General features: G+C 43.3%; 1 protein-coding gene across 3 annotated transcripts in view; it reads right to left on the bottom strand.

The window, feature by feature from the left end:
* Window positions 1-7,947: 7,947 nt before the first annotated feature.
* Window positions 7,948-21,355, bottom strand: part of LOC147420442 (phosphoinositide phosphatase SAC8-like) — a 73,663-nt gene continuing 60,255 nt past the window's right edge. For all 3 annotated transcript variants that reach the window (XM_086505130.1, XM_086505129.1, XM_086505131.1), the window contains 10 exons: window positions 17,796-17,873; window positions 17,598-17,674; window positions 17,411-17,509; window positions 17,124-17,223; window positions 10,775-10,883; window positions 9,648-9,720; window positions 9,433-9,526; window positions 9,092-9,178; window positions 8,336-8,402; window positions 7,948-8,249 (listed from right to left, as the gene is read on the bottom strand). In XM_086505130.1, coding sequence (XP_086361256.1) covers window positions 8,122-8,249; window positions 8,336-8,402; window positions 9,092-9,178; window positions 9,433-9,526; window positions 9,648-9,720; window positions 10,775-10,883; window positions 17,124-17,223; window positions 17,411-17,509; window positions 17,598-17,674; window positions 17,796-17,873 — 912 coding nt within the window. In that variant the 3' untranslated portion in view covers window positions 7,948-8,121. The remainder of the gene's footprint in view (window positions 8,250-8,335; window positions 8,403-9,091; window positions 9,179-9,432; window positions 9,527-9,647; window positions 9,721-10,774; window positions 10,884-17,123; window positions 17,224-17,410; window positions 17,510-17,597; window positions 17,675-17,795; window positions 17,874-21,355) is intronic.

Below are 21,355 nucleotides of genomic sequence, written 5' to 3' on the forward strand. Positions count from 1 at the left end.
CTCTGGGGATATCATCTGTAACACATCTTGAAACTCATTTTGAAAATTAGATAATTTTAACTCCTCTTTAGTTTCATTTCCTACCTCTTTAAAAACACATTTATCTTCTTTAGTGTCTTTGAAAAAAAACATGTAACAAGAAAGAGAAATTTTCATTATTTTGTCAAAATATTGAGTCTGTACAAGTGATACGGTGCTACCCGCACTATTTACATCAAGTGAAACATCCTTGCCTCTATAGAAAAAGAGGAATTTTCTTTTAGGAAATTTCATAGTGGTAGCCATGCAATCAAACCATGGTGCCCCTAGGATAACATCTTCATGCTTGAGTAGGGAGATGAATAAATCTTCTTTGTCTATAGACATTTGCACATGGAGACTTAGCTTCCCTATCAATGGAGTGGTTGAGGAATCTTGCCCTTTGAAATCTCCTTTTGCTTTCAACACATCCCCCATCTCAAGCTCATGGATTCCTAGCTTAGTAGCTAGGTCAACAAAGATAAAATTGTGGGTAGATCCAAGATAAAAAAGTATGAAAGAATCGTGATCTCTTACTTTTCCCCAAGCATAAGAGTGTGTTGCTCCTTTCAATGGCCTTCCTCTTTTAGATCTTCCACTTGGTCACTCTCAGAGAGTCATTATGTTCACTTGTCTTAGCGAATACCTGTGAAACATGTCCTTTCTCCCTGCATGTGAAGCACTTGTTATTCTTATGATAATGCTCCACCTCTTTGGGTGAAAGTTTGTTTTTACCTTTGTAGCCTTTTTCCTTTGCCTTTGCTTTGTTGTTGCTGTTATAACTAGCCTTGAGGGAATTTTGCACCGCGTTGTTCTTCCCTTTTGCTCACTTTTGTTCCTTATCTTCCATGGTCTTGGGACCCTTCCAATTCAATTGTTGGAAATGAATCATCGAGGAGACCATCATGTGATATCTGACAACCAAGATAGTTTTTGGGCCTTTATAAATTGACATACTCTTATCTCTTCGGAGAGGCAAGCACAAAATTGTTGTATTTGTTCTGCAAATTCTATCTTCTTGTAGACAATAGCTTTGAGATGTAACTCCCAAAACTTATCTACATATTTTTTAATAGACTCATAAGGTGTCATCTTCAAGCTTCATCATTCCATAAGGACTTTATCTTTGGTATCCATTGTGAGGAATCGCTTCATAATAGCAATTTTCAAGGCCTTCCATGCCTTTGGAGCTTCACCACAAGTACGTAGACTTGCCGATCATTGACGAGTTGACTTTTTGAAATGCATGGAGAAATTTCAAGCTTTGAATATTCTGAGAAATCTTCATCTCCAAAAGGTGTGTCTAATTGTTTGGATGAAAGCCAACACTTTATCAGTTGCTCCAAACGTTCCATCGTAGGCAAGGAAAGTGATATTTATTCCTCCCTCTTTGAACTTTTAAGCTTGAATGACCTCTTCCATGCTACATAGCTTCTTCATTTACCTCTTATTTTTGCTCTCTTAGATGGTGAGTCACAACTCTCCTTTTCAAAAGATGATGGAAGAAGAAGAAGAAGGAGAGGATGGTGACCGAATTCTCTTCTTCCTCCTTCTTGAGTTTTTTCCTCCCTTCTTGGGATTGGCAGTAGAGGGAGTGCTTGATGACTTCCTCTTCAGCTTGGGAGGACTAGGTGACCACCTTGCTTGCCGCCTTCTTGGAGGCGCATCACTTCTGGAGGTGATGGGGGTATCACTTTCATACCTCTCTCTTGAAAGTTCTTGACACATGGCTTATTCTTGAACAGTTTTCCTTGGAGGTCCTTTCAGTATTTCCTCCTCATGACCAAAAGAGATTCCTCATTTGGAGGTCTCACTAGGAGGCCACGTAGGAGATCTCTCTTCTTGAGTACTTGGAGAAACTTGAAGAGCTTGTATTCGGCTTTGAAACTCTGCTTGAAAATTAGGCTTTTTCATGGCTTCTTGAAGCTTGTCAACAAGATTGTTGACAACTCTTTGACCATCATCGATGGCTACACCAGGTGCTAAAACCAAGTTATCAATATTAATTATATTCTCTTGATTATGTTGTACCATGATTAGAGTTCCTTGTGTATATGTTAGCTCTTTTCTCGGCACTCTAAGTGCATATGCTAACACTTGTACCCTCCCCTACCTTGCTATTCTTGTCCAACTTGCCTCCTATTCCTTTTGACTTGTCTTTGGCATGACTACATACTCACACTTGTCCAACCACCCACAAAGCAAGTATGAGATACTTTGGACGTGTGGTGCAGCCTTGGAAGAGAAGGCCTAGGGTCAACTTACCAAATATGGTGGGACTAATATAACCTTGGGCTTTTAATTTTCTCTAGCATTAATTGAATACCATAGACTTACCTTTGAATTTAGTGGCCTGGATGCAAAACCTTTGCACAATTCTTTAGAAACTTCATGAAGCCAACATGGATTAAAGCGTACCTACTAAATTAGGCTTTAAATTTATTGACTTTGGTAAAGGTAAAACTTAACCCTTAGGCTAGTAAAACTTTATCTTCTGTGCAAAATCTTGGCACAGTGAGAAGATGGTCTTGAAACTAACTAACCCTAGTGAATTTTAACTTTATCCTAAAGCTTCCCAAACAAACTTGAAACTTGGAGTCTAATGAGTAATTTTAACTAGAAATTAACATAGCTAGTTTCTTTGTTTAGACTCCTATAATTACTCTATGTAATCTCTTTTGTCATGTATCTTTGATCAAGGGTACTCAAAATAGATTCATCCGTCCTTGACCTATACATGTGATCGAGACAACAAAAAAACAATTATTCTTGCTCTTTTATAGACTTCTAACTTAACAATGTTTATAAGCACTTTAATCAATTCCTCTTGTTCTCTTTTATTTTCTTCAGACTTAAGTGGTCAAATTAAGATGGAAACTTAGTCTTTCTTGGTGGAAGTTTCTATAGAGCCTAACAGGACATACATAGATTGACATCAAGCATCTAGCACTGAGGTAAACAAAGTACAAAGCGCATTGACGAATTTTTGAAAAAGAATTGTGTATATGATGATTGATTACATCTATAGATGTCTATAAAATGGTCCAATTTCACGATATTGACGACCTTTTAAAAAAGAATTGCATATGTATTTGTTACTTTAAATCAAGCGTAGTCAATTTTCTCTTATTTCTCATAAAACGAGAGAGAGAGAGAGAGAGAGAGAGAGAGAGAGAGAGAGAGAGAGAGAGAGAGAGAGAGAGAGAGAGAGAGAGAGAGAGAGCGCTACATTTATCATAATCGGAGGGAAGTCTTGGTTGTCAATCACAGAACCTAGTGCAAAACGTATTTGAGGAGGAAAATGCTGGGATAAAGGATTGTCCTCGTGCTCCATAACAGTTACGCAAAGGAGAACATTGGCCTGCAATATATAAGATGAATTGCCAAACAAGGACATACATATATTCAGATAACCGCCTAGGAATAAACATATACAAAGTGCATCAAGTATTGCACTATATAAGTTAAATTGCCAAACTGTGAGAAACGAAGTACATGTCTATCTAACAGATAGATTCAATGATCGCGATTGAGCATGCACTAGTGAGGAATAAATGTAGCTAAGCTAAACCTAAGGAAGCATTGTATTTCAAAAAATGACATAAGGCTTACAACATCCTTCCTCTAGCCCTAGTGGCGGTACATACCACAACTTTCGATCAACGTCGTACACTAAAGTAGGTGCTGGATGCAAATCTTGTCAAACAATTTTTTAAAGATGAGCCCTAAACTGCATTCCTCTGAATCTCTCTTGCTCCCATCTCTACATTCATCATCATCATCAATGACAACACATACATTGTATCTATACCTACAATCATCGTGATCTTTGTGAGTATTCCAATCATCATCACTGTGGCTACAATTCCTTTTATATTCTCTGATGCTCTCTTCATCTTTCATACCTTCTCTTTGTCAATCATGTCTACCACAATATCCATCATCCTTTAAATCATGTCTACGATAATCTACAATTAGCATCTCTTCTACTACTTTTTCCATCACATTGATTATGGCGTTCTCATTTGCTATCATGTCTACCACCACCACTGCTTTTGTGTTTTCTCTTATCTTTCAACTTAGTGTCATGGTCAAGCTCCTTTTGTGGGTCTTTGAGTTTCCCCCTGTTAACAGCAAGCATATCCATTGTATCTATCCTTCCCAAGGAAAATTCAGATTCTCTACTACTTTCTTCTCTCTTTGGCCAAAGAAGATTGTTTAAATGAAGCTATGTGAATAAATCGTCTGGGCGTCTTATCATTTTTACAGGTAATATTTTAACGAGGTATGTTGTTTGTCCGCTTGATAAGACACGATTTCCCTGCTCCTTTTTAGCTCCTTTGTCTCAATAGAAGAGCCATGATATATCAATATCATATTGTCACACCTAGACCTCTTACGCTTCTCGAGTATTTTGTTTATAGCAGCAGCACTGAAAAACGAAATCCAGAGCTGTGTAAGGAAAATCTTCTCGAGTACTTCATTTTCATGGCTATTCAAGTTCATGGTTTACAGCCAGAATATCACGATTGTACTCATATGGATTATTTACACGGTCCTTGGCACCATGATACTGCCCATGAAGTTCAACAACTTAGATAGGAGTGTGGGACTTGCACTACAAAAGACTGCAATACCTGAAGTGGATTGTTACATCATGCTTTTTGCAAGGAAAGTCAAGTAAATTTGTCTGGAGCTTGCACTCATGCTACTGTAGTCATCACAATGACCTCTCATCTCATTGAACATGAGGGCATCCTCTGTTAGCACGACGGCATGTTGCCCATGAGGTCTGATCCAAAACAAGAGAACTCAATATAATCAGGGATGAAGGAAAAAGGGAAGAGCAAATCAAAATCAGGATATTCACTTCTGGTGTAGGTCAGAATTGAGCCAAATGGCTCAATACCCTGGCCTTATTTGTCAAAAGAAGCTTTGGCTTACCAAGTAAATACTTTCAGAAGGTTAGAAATTAATTGTCATGACAATTGAAATCACATATTTGCTACCGAAAAAAGGATCACTAGAGGTGACAACACACACTTCTCTTTTGAGAAACCACAAAGGCTTCATCAATAGCACATTGATTACCCTTGGAAAAAAATTACCATCTCATTCAAAAAAAGTTTACTAGCTTTACATTATTTTGCAATCCAAGGGGGCAAAAGCTCAAATTTTATTCACATTGATACTCATTTACAGATCAAAAAAGTGTTTATCAACAATACGATTTTTTTTTGACATCGTGAATTTGAACAGCATTCACAATTTCAAGAAAGCATGGACTATGAGTACGCCGTTATCTTGACATGCAACTATTGGGTATTCAAACCCAGGTCTGATCAGCGATGTTAGCCCGTGGAAACATGCTCATATGAAGCATACAGGAAAGGTCAGTTCCATTTTGCATGGTCAATTGCTCTATATATGTTAGGCTTTTCATAAATATATACACAATAGCGTGTTCTTTTCTTGGTCTCTCGCGGGCATCTCAAAACACAAGAAAAATTGGCACATGCAGCGACATCTTAGCACGTCGTTGTTAGAGCAGTACGCAGAGCCAAAGGCAACCCTAGGTGGCATTCGACGTTCTGAAACGCTGTCTACGCAATGAGATTCTAGGTGTAGAGATTATTTAACAACATTACAAAATTCTGTTTAAACCTGTTTGCCAGCGCCCTAGTTTGTTGGCGAGGGCAAGACAACAGTGGTGCAAGGCTATTGGACAAGCTCATAAAACTTGCATAGTTTTTATTCTTTGTTTGCAAAAACCAATATTAGCAAAATGGCGTATCTTTTGAACTTGAATAATTTCTCCTTTATTCAATTAAGACTTTGATTAAAAGTTTCATTCCTTCAATATTCCCTTGTACCACTTAGCTTCTCCTCCTAAGCAAATGGCTCATGACTACCAAAATTAAAAATGGACTTCACCAAACCTCAAACTCCCTTGAGAGCTCTTGCAAACAATTGCTCTACCTCTTTCATGGGCTTTTAAACCTTGGATGCCATATTTCTTAGGCTTTTCAAGTGGACAAGTTCTTTAAGTTAGAAGATCAAAATATTATCGAGCTCTTGCCACCATTCAAACCAACTCACAACTTACAAGAATCACTCACTTGTGTATCCAAGCAAATTCTAAGCATGGGAAGGTGACAAATTAAGCTAGAAGAGCAAAACAATATCGAGCTCTTGCCACTATTCAAACCAACTCACAACTTACAAGAATCACTCAGTTGCGTATCCAAGCAAAATCTAAGCATGGGAAAATGACAAACTTGAAACCCCCCGCCCTCTCCCTTCCCCCCTTCAATCTACACGCACAACCTTAGCGTGCATCGTGCACTAAGGGTGGACTCCACCTAGAAATGGTGGAAGAAAAACACCTTGACATCACTTCCAAGCCAAACACAAGAGAGGAGGTTTTCACCGTTTTGATATTTACACAAGGCGAAATAACAAAGCAAGGCCAAGGAGCAAGGGGACCAAAGAGAGTTTGGGAAAGGTGGAAGAGAAAAAGCAAAAATCTCCCATGGTATGCATGCACTAGAAAGAGAGTTGTTCTTCCACCCTGTGTGTGTGGATGTCCTAATAGAAACTTTTGTTTCATTGAATTTTACGTCGGTTTTGGACCATGTTTGGAGCTATGCTATGAAATTATAGTTACTAGTACGGCCGGCCGCTTTCGACAGCCTCTTTCTCTCCCCCTCTCTCCCTCCTCCTCGCGTGCATCTGGGCTTTTTTTCGTTTTGGACTTTAGCCTTCAGGTCACAGATTGCGATGCGTGTAAAGGGGAGCCCTTCCACCATATTATGCTATTAGTAGATAGCACCTAACATAACTTCTACCAGCCCTCTAATTTTTGCAACACCTATAAATGAGATACTAAATTGTTTCATTGATAAGAGTGTCTTCAAGTGCCAATTTTCTTGATCATTGAATGCTTGTTCTACTATGTCCACGGAGACACTTTTTTTCACCATAATGTTTTGCCTTTGGAATAGAAAAGCACATAGTATGACCCCCTACCATTCTATTGTGACAGCCATTTACAACTCTATAGAATAGGAGAGTAAAGAGTCTCAACATTGCACCCATTTATAGAAATTACTTGTTGAGTGTGACAAAAATACAACCGAGTCTCCACATTACAGCTGATAGACAAAAAAGCAGCCTGCAACAATTGTGGACTTTGGCATGCTATGAGATGGTATACCTCAACGAGTACAAATTTGTTGTAGATGTGAATAGAGTACAATCATCTCTTTGTAATGAGTTTGAAAATACTATCATCCTTTGCCTGAATTGTATAGTTTGTCAATAGTTGCATATTCACTTTGAAACAAATATGAAGTAAACACATCACGTATAGAGACATTCCTTTTATACGTTGACACTATGTGAAGCAATATATGACAGCGAAAACTTCATATAACTCCAGGGTGTCAAGGAGAAATAAAAAAAAGATTTTTTTAGAATATCAATGACGGAAAAAGCAATGGAATGCCCACCACTCTACCAGTGTCCAACATGTGTGAACAGGCCTTCCGTGTGAACACACCCTTAGTTGAAGGAAGGTTAAGAAGGCATGCTCACACTGTTCAGACACTGCTCAGGCACCCACCTTGATGTCTAGGGACATAACATTTCATGTCCTTGGACTTCAGGATGGGCACCTGAGCAATGTCCACCAACCAGTGTGAACAAGCCCTGCATGCAAACACACCATTAGTTGTTAAGAAGAGCGGTTAAGGAATCCTATAAATGGGACCCTATAACTCTATAATTTGTCCCTTCCATTAGAGCAATGTAGTTCAAGCAAGCAAAGGAAAACCTTATTTAAACCTTGGATTGCATATGTGAAAGCAAATGAGACAAAATAGGGCTAAATCCCAACAGCATCAGTTTTAAGTGCCAAGACAAAAAAGAGAACGTCTACAGAATTTCTTTACTATGCAATATATTGCCAATCAGATCATACAAACCATGCGATTATTCCGTTGAACTATCCTCAACGCAATCAATGTGCGCCAATTGAGCAAAACATTGCTGTATATACTCTCTTGAGGCCCAAGAATGACAATTCAAGAACAGACGACTTTGTCAATTCAACTTGCAAAGATGTGGCCGGCTCGTAAAGTGACGACCGTTCCTTCGAACCAGTGCCGTGATACCTATAGTGAGGGTGCCCCAAACAAATGCATACAAGAGCTGGTAGCCATCTTGTCGTGCTGCAAAATAGCGCAAGATTACAAGTGATTGTGTTAACATATCCGCTAGTTAAATTTTTCATGATACAATGTGGCCGCAAGCTTACAATTTCGAAGTGACTTTGTCGTGAACACAAGCCCAGCAAATACGGCAGCTGCTACAAGTGGGAGATACTGCAGTTTATGAAATGACGTAGTTAGAATAGTAACATCTATGCATCAACAATCCAAATGGGGCTTACATAGAAATCTCTGAAGGTACAATTTCTGATGATTTCTCATTTTAAAAACATCTTCATAGAGTACAACTACGGGAGGAGTGCAATCCTACAGATCAGCTTGGTAGCACATTGCAGAGTGCACTCCTCCAACAGTTGTAGTCTCTTAAGATCAATACAAAAGAAATACCGAAAGAGGTGCCAGGGTTTAGGGCCAATACTTCTAGGAGTGGAACTCCGCCACTCTGTGTCTACAGTGTAATACTCTCTTTCAGTTCAGTTGTGACTAAGTGCTAAGTTCCAGTCGTTCTTTATTTGGCAGGTGGTACCCAAAGTGGTAAGGAGTTGGAGTTTGTTGAAGGCACAAGTTCTACTGTGTCGGAGAAAATTTGAAATCGTAGGACAAAGAGCAACAGGATTACGATATTGTCCACCCTCCAGATAACCAATGTAATGAGCAACAGTATGCTTAGTTTATTTGTGCTGTCATATGATAGCTTGAAGCGTTGAGCAAAGGACCAGAATGGTGTTTGCATCGTCTCATCTGATTAGCTTTTTGATGTAATTCATGTTCCTATAAGTGTTTACTCATTTCACAAGGACTAAGAAGCATAAAAAATACACTAGACAGTTATTATCACTCACTGTCAATATTTTTACTGAAGTTCTGTCTTCTCTGAAGGAAAACTCCCGCGATGCTGTGTAGTGTCCAGCTGCAAGGTCAAGAGCATCCTGCAGACCACGTTTAAAATTTAAAAAAGTTGCAGCCTCCAAGCTTGGCTTGGCTTGTTCACATCAACTTCAACCGACCTTCGTGTCCAAATTTCAATCTAAGGGCATATATGTGATACGTGTCCAAATTTCAATCTAAGGGCATATATGTGATACGTGTCCAAATTTCAATCTAAGGGCATATGATATACAAGTCACAGGCTTCAAGATGGTACGGTCAAAAGTAAGCGAGTACAGAACCAGAGACCACGCACCTGTCTCTTACCATCATGCAGGTTGTTATAATAATACCGTGCAAGAGCACTGTAGCCGTCTTTCAACATACCATGAACTGTTCTTTTCCCAAACCTGTGAAGATGATTTCTTCCCAATCAGTTTTACAAGGAAGCCTTACAAACAGGAAACCATAATTACAAGTAATCCTTTCGATTTCAAACTAAAAATTTTGTTTGTATATAAATGGGTGCACCTCACAAAGTCCCCTTTCAAAGCAGATGTTCCAGAGTACTGAATGCTTACATTATCTCCATGATCGGCCCATACTGGAAATAACAAGAACCCATGCATTAATACACTCGGCAGCTGAAAATATAGCTACAGACGTAGTTCACAAAAAAGATTGACCCAATCTTCAAGATTCAAGACAATGATTCATTCCATCAACAAAGATTCAACTCCCATTTTGGCCTGACTGATACCAAGAACTTCCAAGCATGCTGGGTTAAGATGTAGCACCTTCTGACCCATGCTAGACCCCCTGAGCTCGAAACAACAAATATTGAAACTATTGCCTTCAGAGACATATTATACTGGAGTTTATCTAGTGACATTTACAAGTAGACAAGGCAGGTGGTGACTCTGTATTTTGACATCCATGCCCCTCAAAATATGATCCAACAGTATTGCTATATCAAAAACAACGACAAAGCTAGCCATCACCAACACACGATTCTATGAGTTGCACATTTTCAAGCAATGCCCGCGATAGAAAGTGACACTCGTACGACATCTTCTTCAACAGCTCATTTGATAAACCAAGTGCTCTGCACATGGGGTAGTAGTAACCTTCGAGAAAGTGCAGGTTGCAACAACTATGAGCTCACTGCCCATTAATAATACAGCGGCTTGTCTAAACTAACCCTAGTGCGTTCTCGTCTCACTATTTAGATGGCGGCCCTTTCATAATATGATTAACTACTGCTGTTCTGTCCTTTCACGAGAGGGCTAACTATTACCTGTCATCCCCTCCCACTGACTTCATAGTACCAAAATACAAGCTAAATTGAGAGACATAGCTCAACATTTGGCACCATGCAAAAACAGTCGACTCAAATAAACAAGTACATATCTCTCCACTTACACTCATGAAAACCTGGCATGTCTGACAATGTAATCCCCTCTTATATATTCATTATTTACTGAATCTATCACGACCCAAAAGTCTGTTCATAAAACTGTTCACAAACTACTGTTATCTGCAGCATAACAAATATGAAGGTGGGCAGGAATCTACAATCAGGTCGTCTCACCACTCCAGACGAGAAAATTGTTTGTATTCTTGTCAAGTGAGACTGAAAATGGGTCAAAGCAGCTTACATGTTTTGAGTTTGACATCCAGGCTTGGAAACTTGTCGATGGTATCTGACTGCTCAAAAATGTTCAACCTTTGTAGCTGAACCTCTAGAGATTTTCTGCCCAGCAAGCTCTGATTTCAGAATACAAAAAGAAAACAGGTCATAAATGCAAGTAGAATTGATGTCTTCTGAAGATTGACAAGGGCTACAAAACCTCATTAAGAAGAAGAGAATTCCCAAAATAAAACAAGCTTTTAGTTGTTACCACACAACATCTAAAGCAGCATGAGCTTCATAGCTACAGAGAGAACCAACCACAAACCCCAATCCAGAAACTCACGGAGTAAAAATGCCATAAGAATATTATAAGCATAAGTGATTAACAATGAAAGAAAACTTTTGTAAAAACATCTACCAAAACCAAGTTAGCCATCCAGGTGTCAAAAGATGTAGTTACTTGTGATCAATGTTGACAATATTTTTGAAAAAGTTATAATTATCACCTGAGACAGGCTCTCCTTTGGCAGGTAGGGTTTGGTGCAATACTGGAAGGGTATGAGCAATTTAGCTGTGCCTGCCATGTGTACATCTTTGGTTACCACCTTTACATAGTAGTATTCAACCTCTGTTAAGAGCCGTTATCCTGAGGCCTTAAGTGGCCCATAACCACTAGGCGTGCTTCTCGGGTGATGGTGGGGTACATAAGGGCGAAGGAAAAGGGACTTATGGGAGATGGGTGAGCAGGGGGACGTATTGCATGGACTCCCCCACTCTTCTCTGCCCAATATCCATAATGTTCTCATTGTACATGAGATTTTCTTTTGAAGTGATTATAACTTCTTCTTTTTTTCTGAGAAAAAAATCCTTCTATTAGTTAATGAAACTGCCCATAGGGCTACAACCACCTCTACAAGAGAGGACTACAACAATCATAGTGGGGAGACTCTCCCAATGAAAAAACAGCATATGTACAATGAGGCTAAATCAAGAGATTGGAGGAAGGGAGAGCCACACAGGTGGGCAGTAGTGCCATCTGAGCACACCCTGAACCATGGTGAAGAAAGGTCCAGGGCACCAGAGTCGAAGGAAAGCCTCTTTGCGCTCCCGCATGCGGTCGGAGCTGCCCCGGAGTCTCTTGAACTGTCCTCCGAGAGTATGGATTAGCTCTAGCCAAAGATCCTGAACAGTCTCTGCTGGTGGTACAAGGCGAGCCTCAAAGATGCGGAAGCAGCGGGCCCGCCAGATGAACCAGAGTGTCAGGCTACTGATGAGCTCCCAGCACTCCTCTCTCTCACTGCACCACTCCTGTGGAGTAAGCTCTGTGGCAGGCTGGAGTGTAGGTCGCCCCCCCTGCATCACTATCATCCTACTGGTGGAAGATAGTTCAAACTGAAGTGCCGGGCCCGTGAGAGTGGACCAAGCAGCTGTCCCCCAAGTGTACTGCCGAGCCGTGGAAAGAGCTGGCATCAGCCGAAGGACACGATGCCACACGCCACACCTGTTGTGCCAAAGGGCAATCCCAAAGACAGTGACACTGACTCTCCACAAGATGGTCACAAGCTGCACGTACAGCCGAGAGACCACTATGTACAAGCTAGCTCCCAACTGCTGTAGCTCTGTGTGCCACCAGCCACTGGAACAAAGTGACTCGCCTCGGCTGTCTGGAGTCACACAACCTCTCCCAAAAAGCTGCCAAGAACTCAGCTGTGAGACCCTCCTCCTGCCAATGAGGTGCTGCAGCAGGGCGAGCCTCTCTCTGTGCTGCCAGTATGTGACGTAGTATGTGACGTCCCAGCCGAATAGTGTACTGAAAGAAAGGGACACCTGGGTGGTCTGAAGAGGAAAAAGGGTCCCTCAAAAACACTCTCCAGGATCCCACTGTACTCGTGCCAGTGGACAGCTCTCCCAAGCCCACAGTCACCAATGTCCTGTCTCGAGAGCTGCTGGGTCAGGATCAATGACACAAGTCCTCCCACAGATGCCCACCACTCGGATCCTCTGAAAACAACACTCTGCCCCCTGCGGGGCCTCTACTGCAACTCGATGTAAGCGTCCCTCATCCTGTATCTCAAAAAACGGGGAAGGTACAGTCTCAGAGCAAGCCCGAACTGAGATGAGAACCTCTAGTCGCGTGAAGGCTCCCATCCATCTGGGCACTGCTGACTCGAGAGGTGTGAGCCACTCCGCTCGTACTGCCTCTGAGATGTCCTGACACATGCTCTGCACCCCTCTCATGCCCTGGAGCTAAGAGCCCTGAAGCTCCTCTGACAAGCCTGAAAACTGTAACCAGTCACCTAGAGTCTAGGCCTCGCTGCAGATGCTCCCAAGATCGGAGCAAACTCACAGCGAAGCGGTCCTCCAGTCTCTTGCTCAAGCCAACTCTGCGCATCTCTGTGAAAATCCGTCTGGTCAAAGGTCGCCAGGGGCCTCCAGCCTGAGGCACCCTATCACGAAGCCGCTGCAACAAGAACTCCTTCCAAGGCTCCTCACTTGGAAGAAGTCCTCTGACGATGAACTTCCCGAGAAGGGCTCTGCTCTGCTGTCACCAAGAGATGTATTTTTCCTGTTGCCTTCCGTAAATAAGTATTAGATATATTTATTTTATTTTTACTTGTTTGTCCCAAAACCCTTGAAAAGGTGCAAGTGGACATTTCATGGCTAGTGTGAAACGGCTGCAGCCAAATGGGTTTCTCACGTCGGGGATCTAGGTCGGTCAGACAGGGACTGCCCGGGCCAGTTAGCACTGAATTCTGATGAGTATGGAAGCTCGTGTGCGCCAAACTGGAATTTGGGCCACTCGTCAAGTCACTGCAACTTTATAAGTTAAAAGGGGCCAGTAAATTAACCCACATTGTAGATGTTGGTCAAATGGTAGTCTTCAATGATGGTCAAGAGACCGATACGGACGCATGGAAGCATCTCCTAAAATTTAGGGAACTGCTATTTTTGACCGGAAAATGTGTTCGCGTCATTAGCTCTGGAATGACAAGGGGAACATTTTATTGCTCTGCTGCCAAGTCAACTGACGCACCAGTTGAGATATTTTTAGCAGGGAAAGCCCAAACTCGGAAACTGGGCGACGTGTCAGCCTGTGAGCGATTCTGCCACTTTGGGAGGTAAAAACGAGCTGCATATCAACAAAGGGGGCGCCATTTTCAGCCTCAGGTGGATTGTAGCAGGTACAGAAGCTATGGAATGCTTACCTTGCCCTCTATGCACAGTATGGTGACGAGAGTGATGCCCCGCACGCTACATACTGCTCTCTTTCTCCCCTACGTACAGTATGTTATGCCCCACTAGTGGGCTTCTCATTTGACCTATGTACAGTTCTGGGGGTTTATGCGCGTTTGCCAAGGCAAGAGCCTTCTGAACACAAACCGGATTAGCTAATTGCTAATCCCCCACAGGTACGCACAGTTCCATCACGAAAGATTGCCAGTTTGGAGAGTTTTCTCACGTGAAAACTCATCCAATTCACAAGGGAACTGTCCCATTGCGTGCGGGAGCCCTTGGGACACGCGTAGGCGTGTTCGCTCCGCTAAAAACGATCCGAAACAGGGAATTACAGCCTGCTGTGTTTTTCTGCAGGTTTAGGGTTTCGCACCTAAACTGCAAGGGAACATCGGGGGAGCCTCGTGAGAGCCTTGGGATGCGTGTACAGGCTTTTGGGCTCCCGGCAGTGAAAAACAGAGAATTAAAGCCCGCTGAATTTCTGTGACAGCTCACCAGAAAGCTTCCAGATATCGAGGGAATCCGTCCTAGACAGGTGTTTTTGACCTACAGGGGTTTTTGCGCCGTTATGCTGTCGAAATCCGGTCGAAAACCTGCGTTTTCAGCCCTCGCCAGGTTTGGACAGCTTTGTGAAAGCTTGTGCTAAGTGGTCGGATCGTCTACCTTAATTTGAATAAAGAAATACCGAAAGGGGCGCCAGTCTTTGGGGCCTACAGGGTGTCGGTCTCGTGTGCGCAGTGACATTCTAGTCGCTGGACACAACTGTGTTCTCTTCCCTTCTCAGTGCTCTGTGTAAAGTTAACAGGTAATTGAAATAGTACCGCCCTCTACGTTGTACGGGCCGGTTATATCTGTTGTGCTGGGTCTATGATCCCAAGCCCTCCCTGAGAACAAGAGTGATGACCTGCCAAGCCACTTTGGCCCGGGCTATCTGAGTGTCACGCCCTGACCAAAGGAAGTTCCTGATCAGCCTCTCTACCTGGCTGATAGAAGAACTCGAGAAATCCAGCAAGAAGTGATGTACCACATAGTAGCCAACAACACCTGGTTGGCCACTATACCTCTTGCCTGCTAGAGAAAGTCGTGCGGAGCTCCAATGTAACGACTTCCTCCTGATAGATAGGAGGAGGGGAGCAATCTGCTGCTCGGGAGAGAAGTCCAAACCAACCTGACAGCCCAAGTACCGAACTGCAGTCCCTCGGGGAATCCACCTGAAACCTTCACCTGGCATCCAATCGGGTATAAGAGCACTACCAACCGAGAAAGCCACAGTCTTTCTCCAGTGCGCCAGATGCACAACAGAAGGTCTCAAGAGCCTGCTCACACCTGTGAAGGTTGGCCTCTTGGCCATCCAAGTACAAGGCTGAGTCGTCTGCAAACACAGTGTCCAGTAGCTCATCTCCCCGAACAGGAAGTGCTAAGCCACGTAAACCAACCTGCTGCGACACCAAAAACCTGCTCATCACCTCAGCATAGAACAGAAAGAGGAAGGTGGCAAGAGGGCAGCCCTGTCTAACCGAACGTGTGAGCATGAAGCGATCACCTCTACCTCCTGACAGAAGTACCTGACTGTGATCCCGTCTGTACAAAGCTGACACCAAGCATCTGAGAAGCTCATCCTGCGTAGAGTGCCCTCCAGAAAGTCCCAGTCAACTTTGTCGTAGGCCTTCTCAAAATCGAGAAGAAGAATCACCAGATCCTCACCACGGAGCCACGCAAGGGCAAAAGCGTCCCAAAAAGTAAAGATGTTGTCAAGGATACTACGCTTCTTGACAAAACTTGTCTGAGTCCCATGTATAATGCGCTCTAGTTGTGGCTGTCCTCAAACTCAAAGCCTTGGCAAGAATTTTGTAGGCTGAGTTGAGGATGGTGATGGGGCGCCACTGTCGAATCTCATCCAAGGAGCCACCCTCCTTGGAAATGAGGTAGATCAGGCCCTCACTCATGCTGTCAAGCATCTCTCCTGTGTGCAGGATGTACTGAAAAGCACTAAAGAGATCTGGGCCAAGCAAGTCCCAGTACTCTAAGAAAAAACTAGGAGTCAAGCCATCCTCATCTGGACAGCTACCACGAGGGAGTGCACTAAGAGCCGTGTGCAGCTCCTCTAGCTGAAGAGGCAGCTCAAGCCTCTGGTGCATCTTCTCAGTCACAAGACAAGGCATCTGCGCCCACACCTGCTCTCTGCATGCATCTTGACGCTCCGACTGAGGCTCTGCAGACAATAAATCGCGGTAGAAGTCAGTAGCAACTGCACGCATTGTCCTCTGGCTCTGAAGCAACTGACCCGTCCGGCCTCCTCAACTGATTGACCTTGGCATGCGAATGCCGAGGTCCCACTGCCTCAAAGAAAGCACCTGTCACTTTGTCACCCACTTGCATCCACTGAGATGCCTGTCGATGGAAAGCAAACTCATGCACCTCTCCTCTGTGCTAACAAGCTCCTGGCGAGCCTGCTGTAACTGCTCCTCCAACCAAGGACTGTCTGGATGCTGCTCCTGCATCCTCTACAAGGAAGCAACGCCCTGTCAAAGACGCTGCTCCTCTCTCTCTGCAGCCAGGCGAGCCAAAGACTCCTGAAGAAAGAATCAACTAAGCTGAGCTAGTCCTGAGGCCACTCTGTCAGCAAGAGAATCCTGCATGTCTAAGCACTCTGTTCAAAGAGCCTCCACTCGCTCTCTAAGCGTAGAGTCCAGAAAGACCCTCTAAGGGATGCGAAGCATCATGCTCCCCCTCCCCCTCCTCTGCCTATCTGTCACTGTAAGGATCACTGGTGCATGGTCCGAAAAGGAAGTCCCTGCCAGAATGCCAACTGTCCCACCCAAGTCACACAAGTGGTCACTAGTGTAGAAGCGATCTGTAATCCAAAAAGGTTCCGAGGTAAACATCTTGGCCCAACTCCAAAAACACTAGGATTTGTCTACTCTGCATTGTGCCCCTCAATCTGTAGCAAAATCTCCTGGAACTTTTGTGAAGTAAAACAAAAAAATAGGTTTTGGACCAACTCAATCATTCTATTGTGGAAATAATTAGCAAAAACCCCTCAGAACATAACGGACAAGTGATCTTGAGTGACGTGCGTCATGTATGAATCCTTCTTTGAAAGATATTGCATCGAAATAAAACAAATCATGCACACATACTTGTGTAACATTTGTTCGATCCAAACAGTCAATACAGTTTGTTCTGACAACCCCATTTTGTTTCTCCACAATATTACCGCTGTTCATCATCAAGAAGTACCTGCACCATGAAAACCATGTGGTTTGATTTTGGTGCTTAAGAGAACAAGAACAGTAACTTGACAAAGACAAGAGCACCACAGAGACAGCCTGATCCATCTTTTTTGAAACTATAAGCTCCTAACACAAAGACACCCTTCCTTGCTTAATATTGTTACTGAAAATATAAGCTCCTAACACAGACATACCCTTGCTTGCTTAATTTATCCTTGATATCTTCATACAAGGAGACTAATCTTTCAAATTTTACTTGACCACATATCCGATGAAAATCAAAAGGAACATAGCTGCAAAATACAAGAGCCAATATAAAAATGATCGTATCGTTAGTAGAAGAATCTTGTGAATATATTTTGGAAGAAGGCAATATAGTACTGTATATTTGGATTGACTGTTGTAAGATTTTGCATGGCATTTGCATACGCCATTCCCAAAACTGCTTCACTTCCATGCTGCATACAAGAAATTATTTGCATCCAAGAGGCCAGTCTTTTGGGGAAGAAGCAAATACTCAAACAGATATTCCTACAAGGACTTGTTGAACAAGTTTTTTTTTTTTGAACAAGTTATCACCTGATTAACAAGATCAACTGCAACAACGGATCCATATCTTTCAGTAAGGTCACGAAAGTGACGCTCCACCACCCTAGGCTGCACAGATTAAAAATCAATCATAACCTAATTTAAGATTGAAAAAGACAACAAATTAGGCAAAGCCACACGCTTTCACTCGATGTTACAGATTAAGCACCCATCAACATCTTGACCATTTCTTGTTTGCAATATAAAATCGTCATCCCATTACATTTCTAAACAGCTCCCTTTCAACAACAAGCTACGAGAATGTACAAGTGACAAATGCGACAAGGGACTAATGAATCCATCAACAAACTCTAAAAGCTCAGTGTACATCAGACATTGTTATCAAAATAAAATTTCAATGGCTTGCAAGAATCCTCTGTACTGTATATAAAGATGACAGTAGACTTTCCAGTCCCAAAACAAATCATGTCAACGGAGTCTATGCCTTCATTGACATTACTAGATCAAGAAATCAACTTGACAGGACTCTTAACTCCTTTTCCATCTCAGCAGATGAGACTGTCACTATTTCAAATACTAGGACACGAAAAACACCTTGAGACCCTACTTCAGCTTGGTATGCGGCCAGCAATACGGAAGCAATGATGCAGTTAGACAGCAAGGTGAGGCATTCCCCACAGAATCCCATACTTCTGAATTTTTTAAGATTTTTTTATCAATCCTTTCTGCCTATATAATCACATGTTATCGTATTGAATTCAGCAAGAGAAAATAGCAATCAGCTGTTTATGTTCAAGGGAAGATGGCTTAGAAAGTCAAGAACTGTGGCTTCTGTCTTGAGCTGTCACGGCACAAAATATATGGGCTGCCTTGAACAAGTGGTAAGGATGGGATAAGAACGTGTCAAGGCTGTCAAGGCTGCAAGGGGCTGCAAGGTGGCAGCACACCTGGCAGAACAGGCCAACCGCAAACCACGAGACAGATGTGTGTCCATGTAGCTGGGTCGAATCACAAACCCATCTCATGTGGGGTGAAGAAGATGCTCTCTGTAGAAAGCCATCTTTGTGCCAACTCCTGTGGCGGCTCTATCCATGTCCTCCTGGTATCCAGCTGGATGAGTCTAGTAATCTCCACCCGTGTAAGAGACATCGAGGGTGCCTCAAGAGAGTACTGGAAAGGGGGCAGCCTGTCCATGGTGAAGCCATGCGTCTGAAACCATGGTGTCATCTGTGCATACCAGCATGAAGTGTCCCCCTGAAGAGCTAACTGTTTGGAAGACTCAAGGGCCAGTCTAGCATATCTATCTCTAGTAGTATCCCACAAGTTGTGCACAAAGGAGACTTATCTGGTAAGCCCCTCAATCTCCATAGGAGGGGCAACTAGCTCTGCTCGAATGATAGCGTGGGGTACAGATCAATCGAGAGATCATAGATACCAAGGGCCTCTCCATACGTCTACAACCATCTTGGCCTATAGAAGGTCCCCATATCTGCACCCCATACAACATAGCTGAGGCTACTAAAGTATCAAAGAGCCATAACTTTGTCCGAGGTTCCTGGAACTGAACCTGAGAACACATCCTCTCCAAGCCTCCCAAGGCCGCAAAAGCTCTAGTCAGTCTAGTCTCTGCTCCTCTCCCCAAAGAAAACCTTGGCCCAATGAAGACAACCCCAAGGTAAGTGTATGCATCTGTATACTCTATAATCTCCTGACCTGATGTGAAAGTCGGTGTTGATCTCCTGATCCACTGTGGTGTGGTGTTAAACACCATAACCTTGGTTTTACCAAGGTTTACAGACAATCCACTATCCTCTACAAAAACTATGTAATGCATCCAACTGTTGCTGCATACCCTCTCGTGAATCAAAGATCAACACAATATCATCAGCATATAACAACAATGGGATCCACGTCCCTGCCAGCTGGGCACCTCTATCACCCTCTCTGTCAATGTAATTAGACACCTCATCAACATCCATACCAAATAGAGTAGGAGACAATGGGCCACCCTGTTTCACCCTAATGGTGGAGTGAACTAAATTAGATATCCCCTCCGGAGTGCGTACATGTTCCATCACTAATCTGTATAGAGCCATAATCCCCCAAATCAACACTATGGGCACCCCCATCTCCTGAAGTCTGCGCATAAATCGAGCTCTCGGTACCATGTCAAATGCTTTGCGAAAATCCACAAAGCTACAATAAATCCGTCTCCCATGTGACCTGCCATTCTCAATGATGGCTCTGAGTGTCAGAATATGTTCAAGAGTGGAGAAACCCCTCCTGAAACTGGCTTGGCCCTTTGCTCGTACACCCTCAACCTCTGCCCATTTACTCAGTTGCTGCTCATGAATGGATGCATACAACCGTGCCAATGTGTGCCCAACCATAATAGTGCGGTAATTCCTAGGCTCGGTAGGATCACCTGCTTTGAAGATAGGCACAATAGTAGACAACCTCCAAGTCTCAGGTAACCCCTCACACATGGCACGATTGAACAACATTGCAAGAACCTCTACCAGCATATCTCTAGCATGTGTAAAGTGCTCTGCGACCATCATCATATACCCTGCTGGTCCTCATCCTCTCAATGGCTCTCTTTACCATCTCAGTGGTAAAGAAGGTGCTGGTAGGTGGGCATGGCTCTGTAGGATCTCGAAGGGGGTCCTGTCTAGGAACCATATATAACGATGAGGCATACTGGCCCCACACATCAGGACAAGTAAACAATAGGGGAGGGGAGTGCTCATGATGAAAGAATCGACATGCCTCTCCTGAGTCTCTACTCAAGAACAGCTGATACAAGTCTCGCTCCATCTGGGCCAAGTAAGCTTGTTTCTTCCATCGCACAAGGCACCGGGAAGCAATCCGAGATTGTCGGTAAGTGATGATTCCTAAAAGAAGATCCCTCTGAAGTTGGGCTCTCATCTCTCTGCACTCCTCATCATACCAACTATTCAGAGGCATGCTCCTAGAATATCGCCTTCGACCTGTCTGAGTGTGTGGGTATGCCTTTGATGCTACACCATGCAGTGTCTCAGTTAAAGTGGTGCACTCCTCCGCTGAGAGGCCAGGACCAGTTGTGCATAGACGGCTATATATCTCCTCTGTATAAACCGAGTCAGTCTCTGGTGTAAATGTATAACAGGTATGTGACTTGCCTCCTGATGTCTGGGTTGTACTATACTGAAATGAAACAGACAATGTCAAAAGTGCATGATCCACTGCTACGCCCACTGGTCTGGCTCCCACTATGAAATCCTGAATACAAGGAATAAAGCTCGATTGTGCCATGACATAGTCCTTTGTACTGGCCCTGTGTCTGTGTGGAAAGCATGTGAAACCAGGTGCTCCAGGAAATCGTTGTAAGCCATTAAGTATGGCTAACCCGTGTGTAGTCGTCATCTCTGTGAAGTATCTTCAATACTCCGTCTGCTCTCTGTCATGTGAGCATCTATCAAGCCCCAATTCACCCACATCCAGCTCTCTAAGCATCTCATCAGAAGTGTCGTAGAAGACTGTCTAAGAGTTTCCCGTTCGGGCATTGAAGTCTCCTAGGAGGATGATATCACCATCCCTAGAAAACTCCC

The sequence above is a fragment of the Adiantum capillus-veneris genome, chromosome 28, assembly GCF_014529385.1.
Source record: "Adiantum capillus-veneris isolate H3 chromosome 28, ASM1452938v2, whole genome shotgun sequence".
Classification (NCBI taxonomy): domain Eukaryota; kingdom Viridiplantae; phylum Streptophyta; class Polypodiopsida; order Polypodiales; family Pteridaceae; genus Adiantum; species Adiantum capillus-veneris.